At 38.2% G+C, this 14,367-nt stretch overlaps 1 protein-coding gene across 11 annotated transcripts in view; it reads right to left on the bottom strand.

Annotated features, from left to right (window-relative positions):
• Positions 1-14,367, bottom strand: part of SDCCAG8 (SHH signaling and ciliogenesis regulator SDCCAG8) — a 248,663-nt gene that overhangs the window by 69,851 nt on the left and 164,445 nt on the right. For all 11 annotated transcript variants that reach the window (XR_007721686.1, XR_007721687.1, XM_050771396.1 and 8 more), the window contains one exon: positions 9,790-9,921. Coding sequence is in view for 9 of the 11 variants with exons in the window: in XM_050771396.1 (XP_050627353.1) it covers positions 9,790-9,921 (132 nt within the window). In the remaining 2 variants the exon portion in view is untranslated. Of the gene's footprint in view, positions 1-9,789; positions 9,922-14,367 lie in introns of those variants that run through there.

The raw sequence follows: 14,367 nt of genomic DNA, 5'->3' as shown, positions 1-14,367 counted from the left end.
TGAAGTTTAAGATTAAGGAATTAGCTCATGGAGCTACAAAGCAGCCTCAAAGAAGTCAACTGAGGAGAGTCCAGAGAATTCGGTTTTAGGATGGATGCTGTTAAGTATGATGCAGACTCTCTCTCTACTTTTGGCTTTAGGTCTTAAAAACAAAGGACTAGATCTTGAAGGTAGCTCAAAGAATGTAAGTTCCATAAGGACAAGGCTGTCTACATGTCCTCTGATGTATCCCAAGCACATCAGCAGTGTATAAACACTCAGTAAATATTTGATGAATACATCAAAGGATGTTTTTTTCTTCTTCCCGGGCAGTGGGCCTATCCTAGGCAAAAGTGTAACTTATAGTTTCTTTGGCATTGTCCCAACTTTGTTTTGTTGCCTCCTTTTCCCATTTAATGTTCTCCCTGGTAATCAGTCCCAGCAGCTGCCTTGTCCCGGCTAAGGGAACTGCACAGCCCGCTTTAAATCACTCATTATCCATTCCCAGATCAAAATTCTAACTCCCACAGAGTGGCAAAGCTCCCAACTTATTGGGAGGGCAGCAGTCTGATCTGGCCTTCCCACTACAGTATACACAAACGTGTCTTCCAGTCCTCTCAGGGAGTTCTCAATGCATACAACTGGTTTATTATAAAGGGATGGCTTGAACCCCAATTGGCTTATAATTTTTGAATAATTTGAAAAAGGATAAACTTTCCTAAGTGATTTCCAGTATTCGCAGCTTCCTGCTTTCTTCTATGTGATCCTCTCAGATTGTCTGTAGTTAGACCCCTCAGGTGAGACAGCCTCCCTAATCCAAACATGTCAATGGTCCAGTGAAACAAACTCTAGGGATAACAGGAACATTTCAAAACAAACAAGATGTAATAAGATTCTTTTCTAGCAACATATACATCTCTTACCATTTCTTCATAAGAGTATAATTTTATATTATAAAATAATGGCATATAAATCTAATTTTGTTAATTTGCTCTTAATAGCAGTTATTTAAAAACAAAGATTTGCAAGCAGCAAATCAAAGGAGTGCCTCTCTACAGCAAATTGGTGAGGTGGTGGCAGGAGGCGGGGATCATATATCTGCTTTAGCAAAACAGATAATGGGTGATTCATTTCTGAATTACAAGTCATACGGGACTTAAAACGTAGTTATTGGGAAACCATTACACTGATGATGCAAGTATGCAATACTGCACTGTAGGGGGTTAACAAAACAATCCAAAACAAACTAAATTATTGTGATGAAGCTAAAGTAAGCAAGAAGAGCAGCATTTGAAAATGAAGACGGCCCCGGAACAATGCTGATAACATAGTAATAGAATCCTTTCCGCAAATCATCACTAGTCAAACGAGCAGCGCTCAGGCTACGTCGCACAAGCTCTGCTGGGTGTGGAGGCGGCCAGTAGAATATTGCATTAGCATTCTCAGTAAGTTCTTTTGGCTTATAGAAACCAAATTTCAGTACTTTTAAATTTTTTACTTAATAGATTTTGAAACTGTCCGTAAGAACTGATAAAAACACCTATAACTCGGGGTGAGTCTTCTGCTCATCACTACCCGGGAGCTTGGGTCTACACCTTGATCACTTTTCTAAGCAAAGGATGAACAACTCAAGACATTTCCCCAGGAGCAGTGGAAGTTTTTGACCATACACCCAAATCTCCGTAACAGACCTTTAGGTTTATATAAAACAGAGAACAGGAGATTGAAACAGATACACACTTTCAGGGCAGCCAACTCCTGTCTAGCCTGCCAAGGGAGGCTGGTTCCTCAGGAGAGCCTTTCTCCTTGCATCTGCGTTTCTGGAGGCATGGCAGCAGCCGGGAGTGACCTCCCAGGAGATGGCAGGTGCTGCCGTGGCTACTCTGCACTGCAGAATTGCAATACTTAGGCCAGCCCAAACAGAGAGGAAGTCTGCAGCCCCGGGAGTGAGGCAGAGTGTATCTCTTTTTGTTGAGACAGAGTTGCACTCTGTTGCCCAGGCTGGAGTGCAGTGGTGCCATCTCAGCTCACTGCAACCTCCACCCTCCGAGTTCATGCAGTTCTCCGAGGCAGAGTGTATCTTTTACATCTTTGTGTCTCCAGACCTAGCACAGTGAATGGTAAAAAACCAGATGCCCAATAAACACGGAATAAACTAAGTCTGGCCTCAGGTTACCTTTCCAGCACCGTATCCATAAGCCTGCATTTATCAGCTCATACCATCTCTTCTGCTACAGCTGCTGCGATGGCAACGGGGCAGGTGACCCTTTGCCCAGTTCACTATCATTTTCTGCTCAGCGCTTGGTGTCCCAACCCACCTCTCTTCTCAGGAACCTTATACGCCGCACTTTGTCTACCTCAGCATCTCCAAATTTCTTTTGCCTCTCAAACCCCTTTCACAGAAACACATGCAATTTATTAAATCATCTCACTACTATATATAATAAAGAGGAACTTTTTAAGTAAAAGCATTCAATTTAAAATAAGCATAAGTTTGAATTTTGTAAAATAAAATTTTAATTTTCCTGTGCAATAAATAAGCCACTATTTCATTTACATAAATTAAATCCATAGCGAATTAATTATGAAAGAAAAAGGCACCATTGGCTAATAACATGTCTTCACACCACAAGATACTCTAAAACATAGATTTGAAATTAAATCCATGTTATAAAATCAATAACAAAAACAATTTCATGATCTGTTTTGAAATGTTTGATTTTTGAATGTAAAATTCAACTGCTACTATTACAGCTTTCTTTTTAAAATTTTCCCATTTTTTTAAACTTTTAAGTTCAGGGGTATATCTGCAGTATGTTATAGAGGTAAATGTGCATCATGGGAGAGTGTGAAGAGATTCTAACTGTCACCCTAGTATGAAGCCGAGTACCCATTAGTTATTTGTCCTGATCCCCTCCCTTCTTCCACTCCTCCCCTCCGGCAGGCCCCTGTATCTTCTGTTCCCTGTACGTGTCCATGTGTTCTCATCATTTAGCTCCCACTTACAATGAGAACACACAGTATCTGGTTTTCTGCTCCTGCACTAGTTTGAAGAATAATAGCCTCCAGTTCCATTCATGTTCCTGCAAAGGACTCTCTTTGTTTTTAAATTATGAGATTAAGATTAAGATTTCAGGCTTCTATTTTCAAGCACTTTTCTGAAAATAGTAAATAGTGTTAATTCCCTGAATTAAAATGTCTAATTACATACAAATCAATATTATATTTTGTATTTTTAACACTGGCTTTTGAAGAATCAGATTTCTGTCACAAACACAGAACTTACGGATTTGGTAAAGATCATCCTGAATCTAGTTTATAGAAGAATTACCTATTTTAAACTCATTACTAGATTGTTACAGTCAGAAGCTGTGTTTTTAGACAATGGTTTTTATGGATATAATTTAAACAAGAGTGGGGAAAACTCCTGTACAACTGTGTAATTGATGAAACACCTGGGATTACTGGGAGTTGGTGACAGTGAACACCCAGATGAGAGGACGCAGGTGCTCAGCAGGGCTCCACTGGCTCTGGGGCTTGTCCACTCTGAATACACTGGGGGATTTTCACACAGCTCTATCTTCTATGGAGAAATATGTGAATTGATACTTACTTTTAAATAACAGAAAAAAAAAAAAGGCACTGCTATCTTTAATGTGAATTCCCTGGACTGCCTTTGTGAACACTGGGGGTTCCAAACCACCAGTTGAAAATTTAACTTTCTTCATTTTTATAACTTGAATGATCTTTACAATCAAAATTTAATGCACTCACATCTACTCCAACTTAAAATAAAATGTTCCTTGCTCCAAAATGCCCCTCCCAATACATTCCCACCACTGGTGTCTCTTACTTCTCGCTTTCCCTTGCAGCCAAATTTCCTGAACAAGTGGTTTATGTTTGCTAACTTTTCAATCCACTGTCATCTTGTTTCTGCACCGACTCTTCAACTAAACCTGTTTTGGTTAAGGTCACCAGTGATGACCGCGCCATTTTCAGTCTTCTGTAATCACTGGGCACATCTGGTAGAGGACTTCCTCTTTCCCGAGGCATCTCCATCCTCCAGCATGCATCAGAACCTGCTCTTCAGTCTCCACTTATTTCTCAGGGTGCTTTCCTTCAGTTCCTGTTGCCAACCTCTACGTTTCCTTTAAAAATGTTAGTGTTCTTTAGGAGTCAGTAAGCCCTCCTTTCTTCTTACTCTATTTTTTTACTCTAGGTGACTTCATTTACTCCCAAGGTTACAAATATCCTCTATAGGCCAGAGGAAATTTCTGTCTCCAGTCCAGACCTCTCTCCTGAGCTCAGATCCTTACATCCACTGCTATTCAACCTATCCATTTGAACAACGCATTTGCACATTAAATTCATAGCCAAAACGTAACGCCTGATCTCATCCCAAACCCAGGCCATCTCAGCCACAAACCTGCTTCTTTAGAGTGGTCCCTAGTTCTCAGTAAGTAGCAGCATTAGGCACCCACTGCATGTCAGAAATATGGGTGTCATCCTTGACATGCTCCTCTTCTCCACCCAGCACTGCCAGTCAAGTAACTCCTGCTGGTTCTACTTCCTATACATTTCACCAATGTTTATTTCTGTCACCAATATTAGCACTCCAGTCCAAGCATCATCATTGCTGCCTAATTGGGAGCAATCATCCAAAACCTCCCTAATTATTTTTTGTTTGTTTGTTTAGACAAAGTCTTGCTCTATCACCCAGGCTGGAGTGCAATGACACCATCTTGGCTCAGTGCAACCTCTGCCTCCAGGGTTCAAGAGATTCTCCTGCCTCAGCCTCCCAAGTAGCTGAGATTACAGGCACTCACCACCATGCACAGCTACTTTTTGTATTTTTTTTTTTTTTTTTTGAGATGGTGTCTCGCTCTGTCGCCCAGGCTGGAGTGCAGTGACGCAATCTCGGCTCACTGCAAGCTCCGCCTCCTAGGTTCATGCCATTCTCCTGCCTCAGCCTCCCGAGTAGCTGGGACTACAGGCGCTCGCCACCTTGCCCGGCTAGTTTTTTGTATTTTTTAGTAGAGACGGGGATTCACCGTGTTAGCCAGGATGGTCTCGATCTCCTGATCTGGTGATCCGCCCGTCTCGGCCTCCCAAAGTGCTGAGATTACAGGCTTGAGCCACTGCACCCGGCCTACTTTTTGTATTTTTAGTAGAGACGGGGTTTCACCATGTTGGCCAGGCTGGTCTCAAACTCCTGACCTTGTGATCCACCCACCTTGGCCTCATTTTCTTCCCATTAGTAACAAGACAAAATAAAAGGTCCATGATAAAAACATAAAGACTGGCTGGGCACCGTGGCTCACGCCTGTACTCCCAGCACTTTGAGAGGCCAAGGTGGGCGGATCACGAGGTCAGGAGATCCAGACCATCCTGGTCAACATGGTGAAACCTCGTCTCTACTAAAAATACAAAAAATTAGCCAGGCGTGGTGGCGGGCGCCTGTAGTCCCAGCTACTCGGGAGGCTGAGGCAGGAGAATGGCGTGAACCCGGGAGGCGGAGCTTGCAGTGAGCCGAGATCTTGCCACTGCACTCCAGTCTGGGTGACAGAGCAAGACTCCGTCTCAAAAAAAAAAAAAAAAAAATAGTAATAATAATAAAAATAAAAAATAAATAAAAAAATAAAGACCCTGCCTTTAGGTCCAGCCCTTGCCTACCTCTCTAACCTCATTGTATGCCACGCTTTCTTTTTCCCTTTATGTTAGACACACAGTTCTTGGTGTTCTTCAAGTACTATGCTTTCTTATCTTAGAAACTTCCATTTTATAGATTTTCCTTCTCTAGAACAGGAGTCAGTAAAATTTTTTAGGAGACAGCAAGATAGTTTGCCAATTCCTGATCTAAAAGGCTAATCATCTAACCCCACTGCTTACCGATTGAAATGTCATGTTCCATTGAAGCTTTTCTTAATCAACGTTAAGTGCCCTGCTAGGGACAGTGGCTCACACCTGTAATCCCAGAGATTTGGAAGGCTGAGGTGGGAGAATGCTTTGAGGTGAGGAGTTCAAGATCAGACTGGACAACATAGCAAGACCTAGTATCTACAAAAAGTTTTAAAAATTAGGCCAGGCATAGTGGTTCATGCCTGTAATCCCAGAGGAGGCCGAGGTAAGGGTATCACCTGACGTCAGGAGTTCGAGATGAGCCTGGCCAGCATGGTGAAACCCTGTCTCTACTAAAAAATACAAAAACTAGTTGGGCGTGGTGGCGGGCGCCTGTAATCCCAGCTACTCTGGAGGCTGAGGCGGGAGACTCGCTTGAACCTCAGAGGCGGAGGTAGCAGTGAGCTGAGATCGTGCCACTGCACTCCACCTGGATGACACAGTGAGACTCTGTCTCAAAAACAAAATCAAAAAAAGGGCAAGGCGCAGTGGCTCATGCCTGTAATCCCAGCACTGTGGGAGGCCGAGGTAGGTGGATCATAAGGTCAAGAGATCGAGACCATCCTGGCCAACATGGTGAAACCCTGTCTCTACTAAAAATACAAAAATTAGCTGGGCATGGTGGCACGTGCCTGTAGTCCCAGCTACTTGAGAGGCTGAGGCAGGAGAATCGCTTGAACCCAGGAGATGGAAGTTGCAGTGAGCCGAAAGATTGTGCCACTGCACTCCAGCCTGGGTGACAGAGTAAGATTCTGTCTCAAAAAAAAAAAAAAAAAAAATTAGCAGGGCATGGTGGTATGTACCTGTAGCCCTACCTACTTGGGAGGTTGAGGAGGGAGGATCACTTGAGCCCAGGAGTTCAAGGTTACACTTCAGCCTGGGCAACAGAGTGAGATATTCTCTTACAAATAATTTTTTAAAAAACAAGTCCCGTTATTAAATGTACTTGTACCACCAAATGTATTTCTCTTTCATAGAACTGGTCATGATTGCACAGTTGGCCCTTGAGCAACATGGGGGTTAGGAGCGTCAACCCCCTGTACAGTCAAAAATCCATGCATAACTTTGACTCCTCTCAAATTCAACTACCAACAACCTACTGTTGACCAGAAGCTTTACTGATAACATAAACGGTTGATTAACACATATTTGTATATGTACTATATACTATATTCTTACAATAAAGTAAGCTAGAGAAAATATTAAGAAAATCATAAGAGAAAATACCTTTACAGTACTGCACTGTTATATATTGGTGCGATAAGTTTATACTGTCTGTTTACAAGATGAATCATCTGAAATGACGGCAGCTGCAGCTGCAAACTTCAATCTAAGCTACACATCAAGCACTGCAACTTTTGCTTGTAATGTCATGACTTTTCTCTGCTTCTTGAAAGTACTTCCAACATCAGTAGCCGCATTTCGTATGGGTCCCACAGTGTTATTCAAGGTTTATGGTATTGCAGTAAACATGATGAAAAATGCACAAGAACTGCAATAGATCACTTGTTATTGCAATAAGCAATTTAGTGGAGAGAGAAACTGTTCACATGCAGATGATTTAGTACACACAGGGTTTTCAGTGGATACTACAATACTTGAGCTCCTCGCAATAGCAACAGGAGGTGGTTACAAAATTATCACAGTAGTACAGTGTGTACTACAGTTAATTTCATGCAGTTATGATTTAATACCGCATCTTTACATTTTACATTTCTCTCAATTGCAAATGGTACCATGTATGATCTGTGTTTGTGTGTGTAAGTTTTGATAAATTTTAACTTTTTATAATAGAGTTGCATATATTTTATGGTAGTAAATGATAAAGACCAGTATCTACAGATATTTTATGTATTCATGACATACCTAAATTTAAAACTTCTTTTCATTATTTCTAGGCTACATGGTTTATCTGCAGGTTTTTTCAAATTGTTGCAAATCTCCAAAAAATTTTCCAATAAATTTATTGAAAAGAATCTGTGTGTAAGTGGGCCCAGACAGTTCACATCTGTGTTGTTTAAGGGTCAACTATAATTAATTAGACAGTTGTGAAATTCTTTTGCTAACATCCATCTTCCCTATAAGGATGTAAGCTCCATTACAGTGGGAACTATATCTACTTTGCTATTTTATTCCAGCATGTGGTAGAAAATGTGACACATAGTAGCAATCACTCACTCAATCAATCAATCAATGTTGAATGAATGAATCATAATTTGCTACCTGACCTTCATTCGGCACGTTTGTCTTTCTTAGGCTTAGTTCTCCATCTGGAAATGGAGATGATAAATACAGCTACTTTCAAGGCTGCTTCAAGGTACATAAGGTAACAAGTGTGAGAGCATTCTGAGAACTCTAAAGCAATACACAAATGTAAGAAAATAAATGGAAAGCTGCCCCAGGTGCACAGGACTGGGGCAAAGGCTGGCCCAATGGCCAAATCCGCTGGCTCATTTTGTTGGTCCTCTAGCTAATAATGGTCTTTACTTTTTCAAAGGGTTGTAAAAAACACAAAACAAGGAAGACTATGCCACAGAGACCATGTGTGGCCTGCAAAGTCCAAAATATTTACTCTCTGGCCCTTTACAGAAAACGTTTGCAGACCCCTGGCCTACAGAAGTGCCTGGGCTTAAGTAAATATTTTAATAGTGAATGAATAATTATTACTTTGCAAATATATGCATATTTTGGTATTTTGATGACTGACAAGCAGTGCCATTATCTGACTGCCTGTCTTCCATTCAATAAAGCAAGTAATCAACATAAAAATACCTCCCCCCTCCCCAGGCTAATATGTTACTTTACATTTAAAAAATACAAGGAGTCTATAAATATTTTCATTTCCTTCAATTATATCAAGAACTGTTTTTGAAACAGAGAAGGCAGGGATGACTGGGAACTGGTGTGGGGATACAGAGCTGGAGGCCACGCGAACTGTGTCCCCTGGAAGGGTGACTGCTATCATTGAGCATGCGGTTGTCACGTGGAAGTCCAAGTCCACAGAAACCTATTCACTGTCTGCTGTGAAATACTGAGATTATTTTCTCCCCAGGGAATCCATTATCACACAGAAATGAGAAATGGCACATGGATAAAAAATAATAAGAGGCTGTGCTTATTGCCAAAAAAAAAAAAAAAAAACCCCAATACTGCACAAAAAGGAAAGGATTTGGAGTCAAAAGATCAAGATTCAAGTCTGAACTCTACCACTTATTCCATCTGTCACTTTGAGCAAACCTATTAGCCTCTCTGAGCTGCATTTCTTCATCAAGAAAAAGAGAATAATCATTGATGACATTTAGTGGGTGGCCTGTATGAGCCATGTGCTTTACTATATTATATTTGATCTTTCTATCAAAATGCAAAGTAGATATGATTAGTGCCAATATATAGGTGAAGAAACAGTCACTCAGAGAACTTAAGTGACTTGCTCAAAGTAACGCCACTAGAAAGAAGCAAAGGTTTTGTTTGTAGCCAAGTTCTGACTCTAGCAATGCTATTAGTGCAACCTCTGATAAGATGTTTAACCTCTTTAGACCTACTATGTGCTTAACCTTACAAAAAGCACATAAAACCTAATTTCTAGGAAAGATGATTTGAAATTCCTCCATATTGCAATATTACTAACTTACGTCTTAAAGGAAAATGGCTTTCCTCCATTCTTCCATGTTAAATCTAACTCTATGTCTTCAGAGACCGACAAAAAGAGGATGTACTCCCCTCTTTCTATGTGATAAGAACAATGTAAATTAAGGAAGCATAAACACGTAAAATAAAAGTATCACATTTTGGGCATGTCCGGAGCGGCATCATGATGACGAATTCTACTTATCCTGCAGCAGCTCCCCTTCTGCGTGTAAACCAAACACATGCAATACGCGACACGTGAGTTGATCGTGAAACCTTGATTACCTTTGCTTCATTATCTCATGTACTCTCCCATGCTGGACACACTGTTCCTCCAATTCTTCATTTCTTCTCTGTAACTTTCCCAATTTATCATAGGTATACCTTTTTTCTTGACTGAGTTGAGCAATTTCAGATCTAGAGAGGTGAAAACACAAAAATAATAGATGTTAAAGGTTCTTATTACTAGGGCATATTGTTATTATATAACCTTAACATTATCTTAAACTCCATACTTAAACATAATAGTGTAATGAAAACTATATCCTTTGCAAAAGAAAATATTTCAGAAATGGCAAGATACATTGTAGAGACTCACGTGTTAGACAGAAAAAGGAATAACAACTTATTCTAATAGAAATGGCTTCCCTAAGGAACAAGACAAAAATGATAATGATCAAATGTCTTTCTTAAAAGACTATCATTTATTTAACAAATACTTACTGAGTGCTTGTTATAGGCCAAACACTATGCTGTCAAAGAAGAAACCCTAGGCCTAATTTCTATCACAGAGTTTCTTTTAATTAGCATAACCAGCTGAATGGCACACGGTTAAAATAAAAATAGTTCTTTAATGGTTAATTTTATGTGTCAACTTAGTTGGGCCATGGTGCCCAGACATTTGACCAGACATTATTCTGGACATTTCTGTGAGGGTGTTTTTTAGATGATATTAACATTTAAATTAGTAGACTTTGAGAAAAGCGGATTGCCCTCCACCTCGGCGGGCTTCCTCCAATCCACTGAAGGTCTTAATAGAAAAAAGATTGACCTACCCTGAGCAAAATGGCAATATCCTGTTGTTCGTGTCTTAAATGACAATCCAAGTCTCAAAATTTGAAGATCAGAAAGATGTTTATCCAAGAAAAATTATATTCCTTTCCTTGTATTAAGTAAACTCTAAATTTCTGCCTACTGCCACCATCTCCTCACGCCCTAATGCCTAATCAGTTAGAATGGAGAGTTTAAAACTCTTGTATATTATGAGTCGTTTTCAGGTTAATAATTGGTTTGTTTCCTGAAGACTCCTGACATAAAATTAATTCCCTTCAAAGAAAGGATTCTTCCAGTAGGCAAGATAGCCTTTTCTTCCTGGTCAGGAAAGGATTTGGATTTGCTAAGGGAAATTTTACTTTAGAAATTGTTAATCCCAAGGACCAGGCTGCTCATGTGTATGGGGCAAAAACTCTTGCTTTTAGTTCACCTCATTCTTCATTTTGTTTTCATCTTGGTTCAAATGTCATCCCATGGGAAGCTTGCCCTGATTAATACCTTGCAGTTCTCAATATGTCAGCACGTTTTTTGAAGCTACCTCTAGCCTTTATGCATACATTAGCTTATAATTTATTCTTTTAAATTGTGCTCTGTGCTTTGTCTTTCCTACCAGATTCTGTATGAGAGCATGGATTATCTCATTTTCAAGTTCAGATCAAGTGTTCAATCTACATTTGCTTCTCCTAATAAGAATCTACCCATATTTGAAATAGTCCAAAAGGAGTTAATAATGGCTTATGTTTCTCCTTTCAGAATCACATACAATACAAAAGAATTTAGAGGCAGTTATAATAAATTTTTGATCTGGTATCCCTTCCAAGATTAGTATCTCCTATCATACCATGCACTAAAATAAATTCCAAAAGAAGAAAAAAAAATCCTTAAACCAGATTAGAAAAAAATGCAGAACATTGATCTTTTCAGGCACTTTCCAAGCAAAAGGCACTTTTAAAAAGAAAAATCACAAAGAAAAAAATAGATTTTACAATATAAAAATACAAAACTTTTACACATAAAAAAATCATATATTTAAAATATATCCTAGGTTTGTGTGAGAGTATTCATTGTAGCACTGCTTCTAGAAACAACCTTTCTTTGCAACCCACAATCTGGAAACTTAACCAAGAAATCTATCCACAGGAGCCTGGTTATGTTACTTATTAATCTGATAATGCGGCTATTTATAAGTGATATTTATTGATCTAAAACTGTGACATATTTGTAAAAAAGAGAAAACATTAAAAGTCAGCATGTATGATGTGATTTCATTTTATAATTTAGAAAAATATTTTGACATGTATACCAACTATTAATACTGATTATTTCTGGATGGTAGGATCAGGAATGTTTTCTCTGTTCTTTTTTCATCTTTCTAAATTTGTAAAATAGTTATGTATTTTATTTTTTAAAAATTCTGATTTTGAAACAAAATCATAATAAAACAAAATGTAGATGTCACTGGTGGGGGAGGTTGTGTGTGGAAGGAACAGGGAATATATGGGAATTCTGTACTTTCTGTCCAGTTGTGCTATGAAAATAAAACTGCTCTAAAAAATAAAGCTTATTAATTAAAATCAATGTAAACAACAGGAAATTATTTACAAAATAAGACAAACATTAAAAACATCATTTAATGAAACACTAACTGCACTCTCCATCAAAATTCCAATGAAAAGTATAAGAAATATTTAAAATATCTACAGAAGAAACATAAATGATCAATACTATTTATAACATATTCAATTTCACTATTATTCAAAATATAGCACAACAAAACCAGATACTACCACCAAATATTTACTGCATGCCACTGTATAACAAATAGTGAAATCCATCCTTTACATTCATGATCTCAATTAATCCTATAAGGTACTTGTAAGGGTTTATTTTCTTTTCTCTGTGAGGTTAAATATGAAGTTTAATGACTTGCCTAAGGTCATCCAAGTAGGCAAGCCCAGATACAAATACTACTCAGTCCACCTCTAAAGGGGTCGTTCCACCCACTGCGCAATATTGCTTCTCATCTTTTTTTAAAAAATCTCACTTCTTTGTAATGTTATTTACTAATATGGCTACATATACAGTGATTAGAAGTTAGTGTAGTACTTAAGCAAGGTAAAACACATTAATATCCTTAAAAGGATTCATAGTCTTGGACTAGCAATTAAGGAAACAATCAAAAATTTAGACTTAGGTACAAAGTTTTTGTTGTATTATTAGTCATAATGGTTAAAAATTAGAAGCATCTTAAGAGCCTAATAATTCTTATCCATGCAAATCATTTAATAAAGTTCTGTTTTCAGAGTATTTACTGATATAGAAAAATGTTCATTAGATATCAAATGAAAAAGCAGATGCAAAACTGTATACACAGTGTAATCTCAATTACAATACAAATGTACACATACATACACATGAAAAATGACTGAAGGGAAATATGTCAGAGGTAAGAATAGTTATCTCTAGATGGTAGTGGCAGGAAATTTTCCTTAATTCTTCTTTGTATTTTCCAAATTCCCTGCATTGAGGATGTCTTACATAACCACAAAAATACAAATGTTATTTATAAAGAACATATCACTATCAAGTGTGTTATTGCAACCATCTTTTTTTCTGCTTCGCATATTTTTGTTTTTTTCTTTATTTATAATTGTAATTTGCCTACCAACTTCCATTTCTCAATAAAAATTTGACATATATGCCTGCACGCCATCCTTTTTCTGTCTGGAGTTCACGATATATTCCTAGAACAGTAGTCTGCAAAGCTCAAAGAGTAAACTTAACAAGTTTTCTGTTAGTTTGGAGATACATTTCTGGCACGATTATCCTGTGTCATATAAAAGGATAATTGACTGTAATTCATTTTCACAGAAAATTTAGGCAATTTCTGGCTTTGCAGAAGCATGAACTTTCCCCTGTATTTTTATATACCAGTTATATTGTATAATTGCATTTGCATGAAATATATTTTACTACTACAATTCAGATTAAAATGATAATTGCTTTCAAAGGGAAATATAATATCTGAATTTTTTATTCTTTTAGGTTCTAGTTTGACTTTTGGTAACAATTAGCAGAGGCCAATATCAGTCTCCTCTTGTAGAAAATATAATTTTTATAGTATCCCAACCTAACGTCATGTAAACATGCAAAGGAAAAAAACAGTTCAACCGGGTGTGTGTTCTTCACCTCAATTAAACTCACACAGTTGGATACCTACTGTTGCCAAAACAGTAATATAATTTATACATTATAGTCCACACAGTAAAACTACACTAAAAGTCATTTAACAATATTTATAACACCATAAAGTATAGTGTTAAAATATATGAACTGCAATATGTACCAAAATTATAAAATTTGTTTCTCATCATCAGTGATTAAAACCAGGATCATTGCTCTAGCCTCAATACTCACAACCCTGGTGACAGATTAGAATTCAAATCTTAATGATCAATTTACAATTAACAAGATAGAAGTGAAACAAATTAAACCAACCATTATATATAACGAGACCCCATGGACTCCCATTGTTCCTCTTAATTACAAAACGCAAATCACAAATACACAATGGGCAGTGTTAGACATCAGTCCACAAGCCTCACAACCCAGAAAGTGACAATGACAGAAAAGAAAGCAGCAAATCCACATAGACCCTGGTTCTACGCTCTATCCGGTTCTTTTCAATGTGCAAGTGGTGGAAGCTAAAACCTAGCACACACTTCTCTCCACTCTGTGGCTGGCAGAGGCTCACTCCTTGCCAGCACCCAATCCTTCCAAGCTCTCCCAGGCCAGGTGTTAGATAGCACT

The sequence above is a fragment of the Macaca thibetana genome, chromosome 1 (genome assembly GCF_024542745.1).
Source record: "Macaca thibetana thibetana isolate TM-01 chromosome 1, ASM2454274v1, whole genome shotgun sequence".
In the NCBI taxonomy this organism is placed as follows: Eukaryota; Metazoa; Chordata; class Mammalia; order Primates; family Cercopithecidae; genus Macaca; species Macaca thibetana.
Note: the sequence above shows the minus strand (reverse complement) of the source record. Positions and strands in the feature narration are given on the sequence as shown.